The 16,782-nt window shown below is 41.7% G+C and overlaps 1 protein-coding gene across 2 annotated transcripts in view; it reads left to right on the top strand.

Moving 5' to 3' along the window:
• The window catches only part of LOC126755290 (uncharacterized), a 78,878-nt gene that overhangs the window by 48,930 nt on the left and 13,166 nt on the right, over nucleotides 1-16,782 (top strand). For both annotated transcript variants that reach the window (XM_050467752.1, XM_050467751.1), the window contains exon 7: nucleotides 4,176-4,427. In XM_050467752.1, the coding sequence (XP_050323709.1) occupies nucleotides 4,176-4,427 (252 nt within the window). The remainder of the gene's footprint in view (nucleotides 1-4,175; nucleotides 4,428-16,782) is intronic.

Below are 16,782 nucleotides of genomic sequence, written 5' to 3'. Positions count from 1 at the left end.
AGTTAACGTAGAACCGGTTGTCGTGGGAGTCAAGTAAACCGCCAGCATGACTTTTGTGAAACATTTAGCGCCATAAATGCCCAGATAGTTCATGGCCTCAAACAAAACCACCCTGCGAGAGGACGATCCTCACAGCATTGGACTTGTCAAAAACCTCTGACACAGTCTGGACTATAAACTATAATGACCTCGGGCAATGGAATTGATAACATGTGCTCAAAACTAAACGGGTATCTCTACGACCTTTCTCACTTCCTCGCTGCACGGAGCCTAACACTCTCATCCACTAAATCCATCCACACGACCATATATACAATATATTAATATTACAGTCGGTGGCGTTAAAATTCCGACTGTCAATAACCTTAAGAGGCACCAGGCAGTCTGTGCTTCTTCATTTCTCACACGATTACTGCCAAGCAGCCGGCAGCATATAGGAAAAACCAAAGAAACGTTGTTGGCAACATACAAGGCAATCGGCCGGCCGATCCTGAACTACGCTGCTTCAATATGTTAGTCTGGATGCAGTTAAACGCAGACGAGTAAGCTTCAGACATAGCAGATCACTGCTTTCGGGACTATTACGAGATCCCTCTTGAAGTCTATTCTCTCTCAGTGAATGGCGTACTTGGAGTCAAACCACTACCCATTGCATACGACGAGCTCGAGTTGCCAAGAGAATCGGGAGTAACCCTTGCGCAGTTTCGTTCTGGATACTCCAGCATGCAACGAGTACTCGCATGACTCTAAGCACCCCTTTGCATGCCCCGATAAACCTACAAATCTGACATCCCTCTCCACTCCCTCTATTTTGAAGCAAAGGACAAATCGTACTACAAAAGTCGGAGGGTCTCTACAATTAGTGAAAGGAACTATTGTGAATAACCAAACACGAATTTTATAAAAAATATGTGTTTTACTATAATAGGCCGTGGACTTTTCAATTGGCCAGTTTATCCTTATTTATCTATCTATATACAATATGTACTTACCATATATGTAAATCGTTTACGATCGGCGACGCACGAAGTGCGAGACACGACATGGCCATGCACCTGACATTAACACTTGATATCGTGGCAAAGCTGATGTGAGTCAAAAGAAAAAAAGAGGTAATAAATTAAATATCGTCGTTGATTACATAAAAATACAAAAAAACAACAAAAAAACATTTTGTGTGTGTTAGTGCCGGTAATCATTGCCCGCTCGGCTATCTGGCCATGCATTTGCATATGTTTATGCAGCAGGAAGCCATCCGGACGACGGCCAGAGTGCGCTCAAATCGGTAATAAAGATAATCCGAGTCGAGTCTGTAATTTTCCGATGGCAAAATACTTGTTGCACTCTGATTGAATCTGAAAGCGACGCAACGCGTTTCAAGCGCTTGGCAACCGTACATTTACGATGGCAACAGCAACGCGTGCCTAAAATGCTGCAGCAACAATTTAACAACGACAATAACAACAGAGCAAGCAACAGTTGGCTAACTTTGCTATTGTTGTTGCTGTTATTATTATTGCCGCCACAACTAATGACGCTAACGCTGACGCTGACGCTGACTATTGCCACGAGCCATGGCCAAAATAAAACACATCAGCAGCAACATGAACAACAACACCAACAACGCTACTTGTGAACACTGTCGCCGGCGCGACCAATCGACCAACTGGCAACAGAAATCGGCCAAAGATTGCAACAACAAATCGCGATTGCCACTTGTGGCTTGTCGAACGTCCGTCCGTGGTCGTCGCCTGCTCGTCGCTGGTCGGTCGTCGGTTGTCTGCGATGCGTAAAATAATTTCATGAAAAATTATATTGCAATTTTGTTGGTGTCACAGATGGCGCCAAGGCGTTGCCGCTTCGCTGCAATGTTCAATGATAAATTTGACAGTTTATTAGTTGCAAACGAGTGATTCGCTGGTTATACTAGTTGTTCATGTTGCTATTGTTTGTTAACTATTCGCCATCTGCATTCAATTGGCGCTAATGTTGTTGTAATATGATTCAATTTGGTTCGATGGCTGGTTGAGCATGGCAAAGCAAATTAAAAGCAAAACCTGTGTGCCTATTTTTAGAACTCACTTTCAAGCGCAATTTGTTGTTGCTGAATCTGCAATTGCTTGCATATCGCCTTCAAATATTTTCGTAAATTGACCAAACTAACACTTAGAGCAGCTAAACATTTTATTTGAGCCCCAAAGGCTTGAGAATTTTACCTGTACCCACCAGTTGAGTCTGGAGTTGGCTGTCTGTGAACTCAAGACTAGTGAAGGCATTTCTAGACTCCTCGAACTCGTCTCAGAAATTAGGAAGTTAGCTTAGTCCTCGTAAGAATAAAGGCTGACATCATCACTTCTGACAAGTAGTGCGATGGATATTACAAGGATTTAGACTAGTAGATACTTGTGGTATTTACTACATTGGCCATATGATGAACGTCTACCCACAATCCGCATCAAAGCGAAGTTCGTCAACTTATCGCTGATTTGCGCCCACGCCACGACGGAAGAGAGGACGATGTGACCAAAGATGCCTTCTATGAGCGCTTGAAGAGCACCTCTAAGAGCTGCCCCCGCCGCAATGTCAAAATCGTGCTTTGTGACTTTAACGCCAGGGTGGGCAAAGAAGGTATCTATGGCACAACGGTCGGTAAACTCAGCCTCCATAATAAAACATCCTCAAATGGGTTGAGGCTAGCTACCTGGCTGTCTTCGGATAGAAAACCCATCAACTAGATCGATCCTGTTGTGATAGACAAAAGACACATCTCCAGTGTTTTAGACGTGCGCACACTCCGAGGTCCCATCATTGACTCAAACCACAAGCCGCACCCACCTCGATGCAGCAAAAAACCCAAGTCAACAAACACAAGTCAACGAAAACCATTGGTTTTTGGAAAAGCCAAAGAAACAGCTGATACGATGAGGTGTGGCGTGTCGCAGTGAAGAGAAAACATACTACTTCGCAACGTTACAACCGACCACAACACGTGCGGGATGGGATAGATACCGAGAGCTAAAGAGGGAAGCGATACGCATTTATAAACAAAAAAGAGAGAGGCCAAAATTCTACGAAAAGATGCGGCGACTAACAGAAGCTTTCAAGACCGAAGCATAATTTTGTAGAACCCTCAGAGGTGACCTTGTGTCCGATCCCCAGAGTATACTGAAATTATAGAGGGTACACTTCTCCAGCCTGCTGAATGGCAGTGAAAACATATTACCAGGAGGTGGTGAACCCGGTTCAAATGGTTCTAGTTGTGAAAAAGGACAGAACAGACGTTCCATTGCCCGACCATGAAGAAGTTCGAATAGCAATTTCCGGTCTGAAGAACAACAAAGCGACGGTGGCGAATGGATTGGCGGTATAGCTATTTAAGCACGGAAGCGAAGAACAGATAAGGAGCATGCATCTGCTTCTTTGTAGAATATGGTTGGACGATAGCATGCCCGGCGATTGGAATTTAAGTGTAGACCCCACAATTTCTCGACGAGCAAAGACCAAATTTTACAAGTCGTTCGTCATCCACGTCCTGCTATATGGTGCAGGAACAGACGATGACAACAGCTGACGAGTCGCCGTTACGAGTTCACTAGAGAAAGGTTCTGCGGAATATTTATGGTCCTTTGCGAATTGGCAATGGTGAACACCATATTCAATGGAACTATGAGCTGTATGAGATATACGACGCCATTGACATACAAGTATTTCAGCGAATTAAGTAAGAGACAGCGGCTACGCCGAAACCGAAAATCTAAAATTCACTGAAGGCACCGAATGCCATCATAGTCGAGGCTTATAACAAGTGTATGGATAATTGAATTAAGCCTTGGCTTGTTTGTATTCGCTCAGGAGCGAATCAAAAACATTTTTTATCCATTCCGGGTCAAATTTGATCAAATGTTGAACAATAAAATTAAAAATAAGCCAAACAATGGTTATTTCTTCAATCCGTTATGATTTTCAGTTTATCTGGTATTGAGTGAATAAGATGAAGACTGAGAACCAGTTAGACAAACGCCTCTGTGACAGCCTTAGAACTCATTCTATTAATATATGTACTTATTTCGTTGTACTTTTATTGTATTTTTATTTCCTTCATATGCATATTCCTAATAAACTATCGAACTTGATACATATATTATTAATTTAAAATTTTCGTTTCTGTTTTCTAGCTTCGTGCAACGGCGTGAAATGCCTCAACGGTCACACATGTGTCGAAGATCAATACACAATACCCCACTGTATTGCTTGTAAAATTGATTGCCCTGAAGATGATGCGGCCGCCATAGCAGCGTTGCCAATCGATCCGTCGCGCGCGGTCTGCGGTGTGGATGGAAAGACATATCGTAGTGTTTGTGATATAAACCGAATGATTTGCAAAAGTGGTCGGTCCATTGCCGTTGCATATCCGGGACCATGCCGAGGTAAGTGATATAAATCGATTTTACAATATTCCTAAAGTTGAAATTGTAATGGGATATGGATATACTGGTTAGGGATTCTCGAGATGCTAAGCTTTCGATGGTAATATCTAATATTCCTTTACTATTTTGGAACTCTTTGAATGCATTTATGTTCATTTATTATATATTCTAGTTATATCTAAACATTTGTGAATTTCATCGCGGTAGCTCAAAGATTTTCATCGAATGAAAAAATTGTTAAAACTATTGGTTTAGCCTTTAACTTTGCAAAGAAATTGGTGAGATTCGTAGGCAGATATTAAAAGCAGCGGACCATAAATCTTCCGCAAAACCTTTTAACGAACAAGAATAATGAGAGACTTGTACAGTTTGGTCTTTGCTCGTTTTTTTCTACCAAAGTAGCACCTGTGTTTCTTGACTTTTCGTCTTGTCCTTGTTCACCACTAGAACCATACGCCTCGCTTCCTTATCCATGCTTGAAAAAGCAGAACTAACGACGCGGTTGTTAAGTCCAATGATACCGATATCATCGGTGTAAGCCAGCAGCACACTCATAGAAAATTGTACTTTTTCTATTTAGCTCTGCAGCACGTATTATATTCTCCAGAAATAGATTGTAAAAGTCACACGATAGAAAATCTCCTTGTCGGAAACCTAGTTTGGTATCAAACGACTCGGAGAGGTCCTTCCCGATCCTGACGAAGCTTTTAGTGCTGTTCAATGTCAATTTACACAGCTCTGCTGGGATGCTAAGTTCAGATATAGCGACATAGAAGCAGCTCTTTTTCGTGCTGTAAAAAGGCGGCTTTAAAATCGACGAAGTGATGGTGTGTCTTCTATAAGAATTGTGCCATGGTGCAGATCTGGTCGGGAGAAGTTTTTCCAGGTCAAAAATCGCACTGATAAGGCCCAATCAGTTTGTTGCCGGTAGGCTTCAGTCAGTATATGCGATAATAAGAAGATTTATCCCAAGGTAATTGATGCAGATTGGATCCCACAATCTTTTTGTGAAGTGAACAGACCACACTTAGGGCATGCTTTCAACCGACCATGTCCTGCAAAGAAGCTGATGCATGCATCTTGTTAGTTCTTCTTAGTCGCCGTATTTGAATTGCTCGACCGGCAATCCATCGGCATCTTTGTTGTTCCTTTGGCGAGTAATTGCTATTCGAACATCTTCATAGTCGGGCAACGGAGCATCTATTCCGTTGTAATCTGTTATAGTATAGGTTTCGCCATCCCTAGATATTGCACTTTCAGTTCAGTTCAGCAGACTGTGTATTTCCTCCACAACTTCAGCCACTAGATTAAGAAAATACTTATATCTTGAAACCTTACTTTAGTCACTGCATATTTTCGTAGAATTGTCGAGCATTACTCCTGTCGAACAGCTTCTCAATCTTCTAATATTCACCCATTTCGGCTTCTTTGTTTGCATATCGGCATCTATCCCACCCTGCTGGTATTATGGTCCATCGGAACATTGCGAGGTAGGCAGTCTGCTTTCTCTCCACTGCGATAGGACAGTCGGTATCGTACCAGCTGTTCTTTCGACCTTTCCGGAAACTTCTCTTTCGTCGGAAGCTGTTCGCGAATCAGAGTTATGTTGAAAAATTTAGCTCTGATGCAGATTGTGGCTAGACGCTCATCCACTGGAGTGAATACCAGGACTCGGCGACGGAGTCTCTCTCCCACCACAAATCCCACATTTTGGCTCCTTTATAATGCAGCGGCCTTATAAAGACCTACGCGCCTCTGTTCTTGTCCCATCCATCGCATTTTATGGATGACGGTGCTGTCGGGATTTACTCAACCAGCCGGGCAGTGGCACCTTTACAATTTTGGGACCGAATATTCCAGGTGCAAGCCATTAAATTCCACTTTCTATGTGGCGGGTTCCAAATCCAGCGCTGAACCTCGCTAGGTGAGTGGCTTAGAGTTTGGTTTAAATTTATGTAGTGAATCGCTTATTTTAAGACCGACAACCGTTCGCAGCCGAACCACTGGTGAGCAAACGCTGCAGTTAGACTTTAGTGATCCCTTGAACCAAATATGCCGGTGTGGGTCCGCTGAAGCTTCCTCTCTTTTAGCCGTGACCCCAGGCTCTACATGGGTTGGCTATCACATCTTACACAAGGGTTGCTCACGTTTCAAGAAGACTTTCACCTAAATTTGGTTATTGGGCACTTGCAACAGGCAGAGGCAAGTAAATTGCATTTCAAAATCACAATGCAATCACCAAATTGGATCATAATCCCGCGTCTTAAATCAAAATATGATAAATAGATTCGCTTATAAATATATATGCACACACATATACACATGTGCACGCATTTCGAACATCATTTGGTGTGGCACATGTAACACAATATTAAACTAATTGAAAATTTCACCACCTCACCGCCGTCAGCACCGCATCCGCAGCCGCAATTGCCACAGCGTAACACGGTAATCACTACTAAACTATTTTTATGCGTGTTCGTATGTGCTCGTTGTTGTTGTTGTTTTTGTTGCTGTTGCAGCTTTTTCAATTACCTGACCAATATTTGCGGCTGCATAGTTAACACAAGACTGACTGCGCCGCCGCACAACGCATTTGCATGCAAAATCGAAAGCACAAAAAAGAGCAAACAACAACAACAACAAGTAGCACCACTGTCATTGTGGCAATAACACATCGGTAGCAACACACAAATACATACATACATATGTACGTGACACTCAACCGCATTTTTGCATTTGATTGAGTCTCCAAGTATCTGCACACGCACACACACACAAACCGAAAGCCAGCAACAATTGCCGATTCGCAGATTGAATTTCCCGTAGTCGGCACAAATTGATTGCCGATGTCGCATTGTCGCCACAATTGCTTGTTAGTGCGTGTTGCTGCTGTTGTTGTTGTTGTTGCCAATGATGCATAGCATACCAGTATGGCATCTGTTTGGGGTGAAAAGCACACAGTACAATGACCACATTAACTAAAATCGTCTATGAGCTGTTGTTGTTGTTGTTGTTGCTACATATTGTTGCAATGCCTGCTGTGGTATGTTGCCGCCGCAACTGAAACCGCCGCTGCTGCGCCATGACGGTTTGTGTTGCAATAACTTTGCCGTCACAGTGCTGCTACACCGTGTTGTTGTTGTTGCTGTTGTTGCTCGACAACTACTATTGCTTGGCTGGTTGATTGGTTTGATCCGATGCCATGTGACATGCCGTTCGCCACAATCAACAATCACCGGCACAGCGCTGCGCCGCAATCTACTTAGCGCTAGCCGCGCTCTATTCTACTTTGCTCGCTGCAGCGAGCGTGTGGTGACTTTGTTTGTGGCTTCTGTGCGATTATCTTACTGAATTACAGAATAAATCGTGTTTACAATGTGGCCGGGAATGGAAATTTGTTACTCGGGTTTCACAATTAATTACATTGCAATTGCTCGTTATTGCTTGACAATTTTATTGCCGATCACTTTACATCTCCACATACCCACATGTGTGTGTGTGTGCCGGTGTGTTGCAATATGAAATTATACACTTAGAAGACTTGTGATTGTGAAAAATTACTGGAAGACGTCGCTTGATTAGTTGGCATTAGAATCGGCTTGCAAATGCTCAGCTCAATTAGCAGCGCAGTGGCGAGTTGCGGCTCCGGGTTGCTTTCAACCGAAGATTAGCTGGAGGTGATTGTATGCTTGTGTACCCCTGCGTTAGAGTGGCAGATTGGGTTTCAGTAGCCGCAATCACTGAAGAAGCTTAGACACCAGCAATCTACATTGTTGTGATGGCATGGCCCGAGAACAGCGGGAAGACGAAGTAGAAATGTTAAGGAAAAGATTCAATTTGGTACTAACCCTCTTGCTTAAAACCAAGGTTTGCAGATACACTGCATCTATTTTTAAAAGGGACAAACTAGGCCTAGCAAGTAAAAGGGGACTTTTTGCTACAATACAGCCATTCAGATAGAATGTATAAATCCATTTCGAAGTTCCTTACTTTTTTAAAGAATAGACATAGGAACTTCAAATTCAATGGAGTATGTTTTTTATCATTCGAAAGAAAATTCTTTGGCATTTATTTTTCGAAGATTATATCTTTCAAATGTTGGCCGCGGCTACGACTCAGATGATCCATCCGTTGAGTTTGCGATGACTCGTTCGAGCATTTCGACCTCTAACTGGCGAATGACACTCGTTATGTTTTGCTCTAAGGTCTGAATCGAAGCGGGATTGTCCGCATGGACTTCAAACTTTTATCCGCACAGGAAAAAGTCTAACGGTGTGATATCACAGGATCTTGGTCTCCAATCGACCAGCCCAAAACGTCAAATTATCTGCTCACTGAAGTGATCTCTCAATAAATCTATTGATTGATGCAAATGTCGCCGAGATCACCAGCTTTAAATAGTTGGTGTTCATGATCGCCATTGACGGTTACGTTCTCACCGCCATCATTTTTGAATAAATATGGAACGATGATTCCACCGATTCTCAAACCACACCAAACCGCTAGTTTTTCTGAAGCAAATGACAGTTCTTGAATCTCTTCAACTTGCTTTTCGTCCCAAATGCGACAATTAAGTTTGCTTACATAGCCATTGAGCCATAAATGGGTGACATCGCTGAGCAAAATTTGACTCGAAAACATCGGGTTTTCTCGGAAGTTTATTTAATAAAATTTCGATGAAGTTTGATTTAAATTTCAAGCATCAGTTTCGAGTTTTACCTCTGCTGCCAACTGATTAATGTTTAGGTATCTAAAATGTACTGGCAGAAAATCTCAATTTTCGAAACGCCTATACTGACCTAACCCCTTAGTTATTTATTTCCAGTTTTCTTTTTTTATTAATGTGCAATATATGTATGTACGTAGCGCGAGTTCTGCAGTGCTCTTGTCGCTTCTGTAAGTTATCGCTTATCTGCCACCAACATAATGTTGTTGAGTAATGTTTCCGGTATCTAATCTCTCTTGACAGCCCAGCTGTATTAAGCATTTTTAATTACTTTAAGGGCTTATAATTAATAAATCGAGAGAAACGGCGTGTACCACTAACACATACAGACACACACATACATGCCTAGCATATGTGTGTACTTACAAAGGTAATAAACAATATTTACTTCTTTCGATTTGAGTCAGGATCCAGAGGTAAAGGCACAGTGCTGGTTACGCACCACCGTCCTAAGTGCTAAGGAATGGGAATGAAGTACGTGAAGCAACAACAAAGCTGAAAACCAGCAGTGGACTTCCTGTCGCGCGCACAGGAATCAACGTTAAATATTTTCATTTATCCTCAATGATCATAAAACTTATAATGTCCCACCATAACGTGCCAGCAATTACAAAAACAAAGCAACCAAAAAACCTTACACAACTCACTGAAGATCGTCATTGTTGTTGTTATTGTTGTGGCTGTTGCAATGTTAAGTTGCACCGTCGGTAGTGCTAAACACAACAACAATGCGAGACAATAAAGAGCATAAGTTAGTCAGCAAACTGCAGCGATAAACGACGTTCAGCTACCTGTCTTACACATGTACACCTGCCCGTTTGGTGGTGCTGGTGTGCAGAATTTATGAGTTACTCATTTTGCATTGCAGCCGCAGACGTGCAATAACAACACCGCTATTAGTTAGTTAACCATCGCAGTCGTAATAGAATGGCAGTCGTTTATTGGCTGGCGGCACCCCTTACACCCCGCCTCTTCCCCACCGAAGTGGATGCAGACTGCAGCGACGTATCGATGCATCACCTAGATGGCTGGCTGACGAGTGACTGCTCACAGCGCTGGCTTGGTCCAAGTGTCGACGGCGCTGAAGACCAGTAGCCGTGGACGTGGCAGTAGCAATTGTATTTTATGCCTTAATTTTCTTTCAGACCATTAAGCTAATTTTAAATACTCGAATACTCATATATTATCGGCTGTAGCCAGAGTCATTATCGCGCAGTAGAAGAAGAAGAAGAAGACGAAGTCGGAGTCGGAGTCGAAAGCGTAGAAGAGTAGAGGCTATAATAATGATAATAATGTGTTAAGTTTAAACAAGGAGACGGAGACAGAGCTGCAGCGCTGCCAAGCTGGACCATAACTAATGGTTGTACTTACTTGTGTACCAGTTGAAACTAGATGCTTTGCAGATTGTCTCGCTGTTGATATATGTGGATATCTGTCAGTGTTATCGAAAATAGTGCGCATACTCGTTGGCATCTCCTCGCATAGAGACACTCAATAATCTGGCATTTTTAGAGTTATGAAACTTTTAGCTAACGCCTCGATTGACTGGTGACTGGTGTGAGCGGTGTCTGGCGCCGAACTAAGGCAACGGCGGGGTTCATACTGACGTACAAGTGATAGCGCGGCATTGCCATAAATATATATGCCGTTGGCGAACATAAACCAAGTTTTTCATTGGATAATAATCACTGGATTCCTAACTCAAAGACCTTAGTTAATAAGCTTTGAAGGTCGGAGTTTTTCTTTAGTGATATTAGACGTCAAAGCTCGCAATACCATATAAGATAATGCAGTATGAAAACACAAAAACACATTGAGGGAGCTATACTCTCAAGAAGATTTTATAGACTGAACAATCAAACACGATTAGCGTACAACTTTCATATCCAAACAAGGTTGGACTAAGGAAATAAATGTAAATGAAATTACCTTCAAAAAGTAAATGTCATGAACCAATCTAACGTTTCAAATAAAGAACCGATGAGATTTTAGCAATTTTATGCGTTTTTTTTTGCAAGCTCTTAAAAAATTCTGAAACTAGATGCTTTGCAGATTGTCTTATTGATATATGTGGATATCTGTCAGTGTTATCGAAAATAGTGCGCATACTCGTTGGCATCTCCTCGCATAGAGACACTCAATAATCTGGCATTTTTAGAGTTATGAAACTTTTAGCTAACGCCTCGATTGACTGGTGACTGGTGTGAGCGGTGTCTGGCGCCGAACTAAGGCAACGGCGGGGTTCATACTGACGTACAAGTGATAGCGCGGCATTGCCATAAATATATATGCCGTTGGCGAACATAAACCAAGTTTTTCATTGGATAATTCTCACATTCCAACTCAAAAAACTTAGTTAATAAGCTAAGGTCGGAGTTTTCTTTAGTGATATTAGACGTCCCAATACCATATAAGATAATGCAGTATGAAAACACAAAAACACATTGAGGGAGCTATACTCTCAAGAAGATTTTATAGACTGAACAATCAAACACTGTGACAACTTTTTGATATCCAAACAAGGGGATAAGATAAGAAGCATGTTCTTTAATGCCTGTGAAGAAACACCTATTTTTTTACACATTAAGTCCTTAAATCCCAAATTGAAAAAGTCGTTATTTACCCTGAGTCTTCAACCATTTGATAAGGTGAAATACCTAGGAAGATTCTCTTTAATAGAAAATTTTCCCAGAGAGCAAAAACTCAGGAGAGAGAAAGGAAAGCTAGAGGGGCTATAAGGAGAATGTGGGGACTCTCACCAAAAGTAGTGTTTAGTTAGCTAACTGTGCGCCCAAAGCTAATGAAGGAGTATCTGTCCTCACTACATATAGCATCAAACTACTTCACCGGAATGGGACCTTTATTGGCGTCTTGCTTTCTAGCACTGGACTAAGGACCTCGCGTGCGCTAAGCAGGGTTTTATCGATGATCCGCTCCTGAGTGACTACAAGATACTATTGGCCTATTGGACTTCATTGTCCAGCCTTTGCGAGACTGAGATTGAAACGTCTTAGCAGTCTTACCATCGGCGAACTAGAAGACACAGCCGAAACTGTCATTAGCTGCCTCAACAAATTTGTTATAAGCTGAAAGCGCTTTGTCGATTCGTAGGGATCCTATGATCTTTTATAGAGGGGTTTTACGTACCGCAACGGATCGCCAATCTAAGCTGTCAAAGTTATATCACTGTTAGGATCGACCCTTAACGTATCCTAACCTAGTCTGATTTTATATTTATGCACCAACTAGATTTATTACATTCTACCGGAGCTAGATATTACCGCCCGTATACCTGCTACGATGAGTTTTAACCAAAAATAAGCATATATTTTTGTTTCCCAACCTTACTACCGTATTTCTACCTGCTTATAAACACATATCTGTGAAAACACACTTGGGCATACGAGTAATTTTAGTCCCTGCGATTTAATTTCGCCTTGTGTCATTAATAATAGTTTGCCATTACTCTCGTATTGTCGGAAATGTACCAAGTCACTAATCTCGGAACATTCTTCACACACATATACCAACATACAACCGAGCACACGCATAACATTGATAAATATTACTCCACCCTCCCGGTGCTGCCACTCGCCTAATCAAATATAATTTCATATGAAATTTGCATTCGCACATCTGACTAACACCGACTGAATGAATTGTGGCATGTTAACACCCACTTCCCGTAAGGCCGAACAAGCAATTCCAGTAGCCCGTCCGATAGCTATAAATGCAAAGCAATTAGCCAAAACATCGATGAGACAACGTTCCAGCAACGCAACGTCTTGGTGAACTGGTTTTCAAGAGGGAGTGGCGGCGTGGTGCTAGTGTCCAGCACTCATTTTTATACCCGGTGTTTCTGATGCTCTGGAATATTATAACTGTTACATTTGAAATAATGGTGAATCTTTCATTAGTTCAAATAAAATAGTTAAGACGGTTCGTTTGTCTATACTTTTGTCGAAAATTTGGAGATTTAGAAAAGAGAAGTGAATTCTGCGTTATCAGCATCTAACGATGCCGAGCTCAAACCTGAATTCTACAACCGTCTGCCGAAAAAGGATTTGATAGGTTGTATGGGTAAGGATCCTGTTTTGAAAAGAACGAGTAATTTAATCTTCTGTAGTTTTTTTCGATCCGCCTTGGATATACATACATAAGTATCAATAGATTTGAAGGACGATGAGTTTAAGGAAACATTTGCAGTAAACTGAAAAAAAGATCTTGTTTCATAAAAGCAATGGTAAGAGACCCTCAGGACAACTCGCTTGCTTCTTCCTCACACGATCTCGAAATGACTGCCAGACGGCTGTTGGCCTCTTGACAGGTCAAAGCCTACTGGCATCACATGCGAACCGGACGTGCATACGTGATAACGTTACGCGCAAAAAGTGCAGAGAAGTTAACTTGAGAGCGATCCTGGAACACCTTCTATGCCTTTGTTCAGCACTATCTAGAACTCGGCTCAAATATCTATGAACTTCGGAGTTAAAAAGACTGGACGAAGCTTCAAACGTAACTTAACAAACGTTGACGTTCTATGTGACGCATTTTTCACTTCAAATTAAACTGAACCTCCTTCCTCTTTACTGGCGTAGACACCGCTTACGCGTTTATAGTCGAGTCATCATTTTCATTGAGTGCGTTTTTCACGCGGCGGATCTCAAACCCTTCGCACAACCTTGAGGAGAGATGGTTTGTTTTCTTACTTTTGCTCGCCTTCAAAAGAATTTTTTTCGCTGTTTGGCGCCAATTGGAGATGCCAAGTGTAACCAGATCCTTTTCCACCTAGTTTCTCCAACGGAGTGGAGATTTTCTTCTTCCTCTGCGTCCTCTGGAGGATACTGTGACAAATACTTCCAGAGCTGGAGTGTTTTCATTCATTAGGACGATATGTCCTCCTAGCCAGCGTTTTCGCTCTCTCTCTTGATTCGCTGAACTACATATGTCAATGTCGCCGTAAATCTCGTATAGCTCATTATTCAATCGACTGCGGTATTCGCCGTTGCCAGTACGCAAAGGACAATAAATCTTCCGCAGAATCTTTCTCTCGAAAATTCATAACGCCGACTCAACAGATGTCGTCATCGCCCATGCATCTGCACCATATAGCAGGTTGGTTGGTTTTTGTTCGTCAAGAGAAGACTTTAATAAATGCATCGACAATGCATCGAAAAAAGGACTTGAACCCATAACAAATATGCCAACATGATTGATTGCGACACCAGACAGTTCTTCTGAATAGTTTAGAAAGTGAGAGTGAAATTGTTTTAACCGCACTTTCGCAAAAGGGAATAGTCAATAAGTGTTCTAGAATCAATAAAACTGAGAGAAGAGAGAAGGACCTTGCAAAGACGCAAGTAACAGCGATCGCCCTGGCATCCGTATCTCAAAATACCAAGATCACTTCAATCAGTATTGAGGTTAAGAAAACACTAACAAATTTCATGAGCACGGTCAGTGAGGACATGGCCTATATATATGTCGCAGTAACCGTTTCAGTGGTTTGAACATCTAGAGTTGACAGACTGATTGAAGGAAAGTTTGAATTTCGAACCAACCGTGAAGAAGCTTCTCCTTAACTTTGAGCGCACAGAAGAAACCGCAAAGAGTAAACTGGCAAGTAAGTGATTACCAAAATCGAAGATTTCTGAGGATAACAGAGCTTTCAAACCAACAACCCTGTAAGCACCCAGCTTCGCTTGAATCAAAATAAGGTTTAGGAGAACAGATTTTGTGATTAATATCTGGAGTTTCCAAAAGCTAGGATTTTATTTTTAGTTCTTCTGAAAAAATGTGTATCTTTTTTTAGTAACAGTCGGAACCGAAACCAATTGAGTGCTTCTACGAAGCACCGGGTATAAAAAATTACTTCTTAAGACTCACTGTTGTTGCTGTTGCCGGTGTTGCACATGTTTGAGGAAAAGTGCCGTAAAATATTTAATTGCACTTTTTTATTAGCAACAATTACGAAAAATACCAACTACTGGAATTTTTTTCGCCGCCGAAGAGCGCTTTCCACGGCAACAAGCATTCGGTTGTAGAAGCAATATTTTGCTACTTTTACGGCAACCAAATCATAATTGTTATTGTTGCCGAGCTATTGTACGGCGGCCAGGAGACCAGAGGGGGATTTGGCTTTTGGGGAATGTACATATAAATGAATGTCTGTGTGCATGTGTGTGAGCTTGGCTGGACGATAGTTACGCCTCGTCCACGGCAGCAGGCGTTCGTTGGCGACGCAAACGAGTTTACACAGCCGGCCGGGAGTTCGATTTAGCCGGACCGAACGTATAATTAAGCATGTTTGTACATATGTATGAATATGTTTGTTTGTATTGTATATATGTAAATATGTATGTATGCATGTATAGTATGTATAGGGTAAATGTCTGTCCTTTATTTTGCTTATTGTCATTGCGGCAAATAGCGACAAATATTTGTTGTAATCGTATGATAGTTGATGATGTTGTATATTTGCTTTTGTTTTTGTACCCGTTTACAATACTTTCAAGCAGTAGTTGGCGAGCAGATTGCCATGCCATGCGCTCACATACATGTGATTATGTCTGAGTATGTACATATGTAGGCATGTATGTATGTATGTACGTAAGCTCAGTAATTCAGAAAATCAGTAATACAGAGTCCTGTCCCACTAAACCAGTTACCTGTTGAGTTTATGAAAATCGCACACACACATTGACATATGCAGCCACTCACCGATCCTAGGTCACCAATTAAACCAAACCATCACCGCTTATTATCAAATACACACAGCCATACACACACACACACTCATAGTTAACTGTCCATCACATGACAGCGCTGCGCTTCACATGATTGTCACAATCGTCACAATCACACCAGCGTCTTCCCACCGCCGATTACTCCACCAGCAGACACCGCACATCGCTCAGTTTCACACTCAATCAATGGCTGGCAAGTTGCATACGCGCTCGCCTGTCTGTCAAGCGCAGACTGAAATGTGTTGCACCGTATACACACCCATATACTTAATTATATATGTACATGCATATGTATATATAGTACACACATACATATATGTATATGCATGGCTATTGTTTTTGCCCACTCGTGGGGGTTTTAATTTGTGTAATTAATTTTTAATAGTTGGTCTTGTGTTGCTATGCTTCACGTTGTTATTGTTTTTGTAATAAATTGTTGTTGTTGTCGGATGTGGGTTGCCACCGCATGCAGCAGTCAACAGCTTGCGCCTCTATTGGCATTTGATTAATTGTTGGGAAATTCAACGCGGCGATTAGTGAATTTGCATGGGACAAGATTTCCCCCAGCTGATAGTTAGAGCTCACTAAGTTTGGTTTGGGTATTTGTATTTTTTATACCCTGAACACCCAGAGTATATATGTATGTATATATTTAAAGATAAGTATGACCAGCTCAATCGATTTAAAGGATAATCCATTTCGAGGTTTCTTACTTTTTTAAAGAAGAAGCACAGAAACTTCAAAGAACATTCTTTGGCATTTATTTTTTGAAAATTTTCTCTTCCAAATGTTGGCCGCGCCTACGTTTCAGATGGTCCATCCGTTGAGTCCAATTTTCAATGACCCGTTCGAGCACTTCGACTGGTAACTGACGATTGTC

Source organism: Bactrocera neohumeralis, chromosome 4 (genome assembly GCF_024586455.1).
Source record: "Bactrocera neohumeralis isolate Rockhampton chromosome 4, APGP_CSIRO_Bneo_wtdbg2-racon-allhic-juicebox.fasta_v2, whole genome shotgun sequence".
NCBI classification, from domain to species: domain Eukaryota; kingdom Metazoa; phylum Arthropoda; class Insecta; order Diptera; family Tephritidae; genus Bactrocera; species Bactrocera neohumeralis.
The sequence above is the reverse complement of the archived record's forward strand: the minus strand, read 5'-3'. Positions and strand labels throughout refer to the sequence as shown.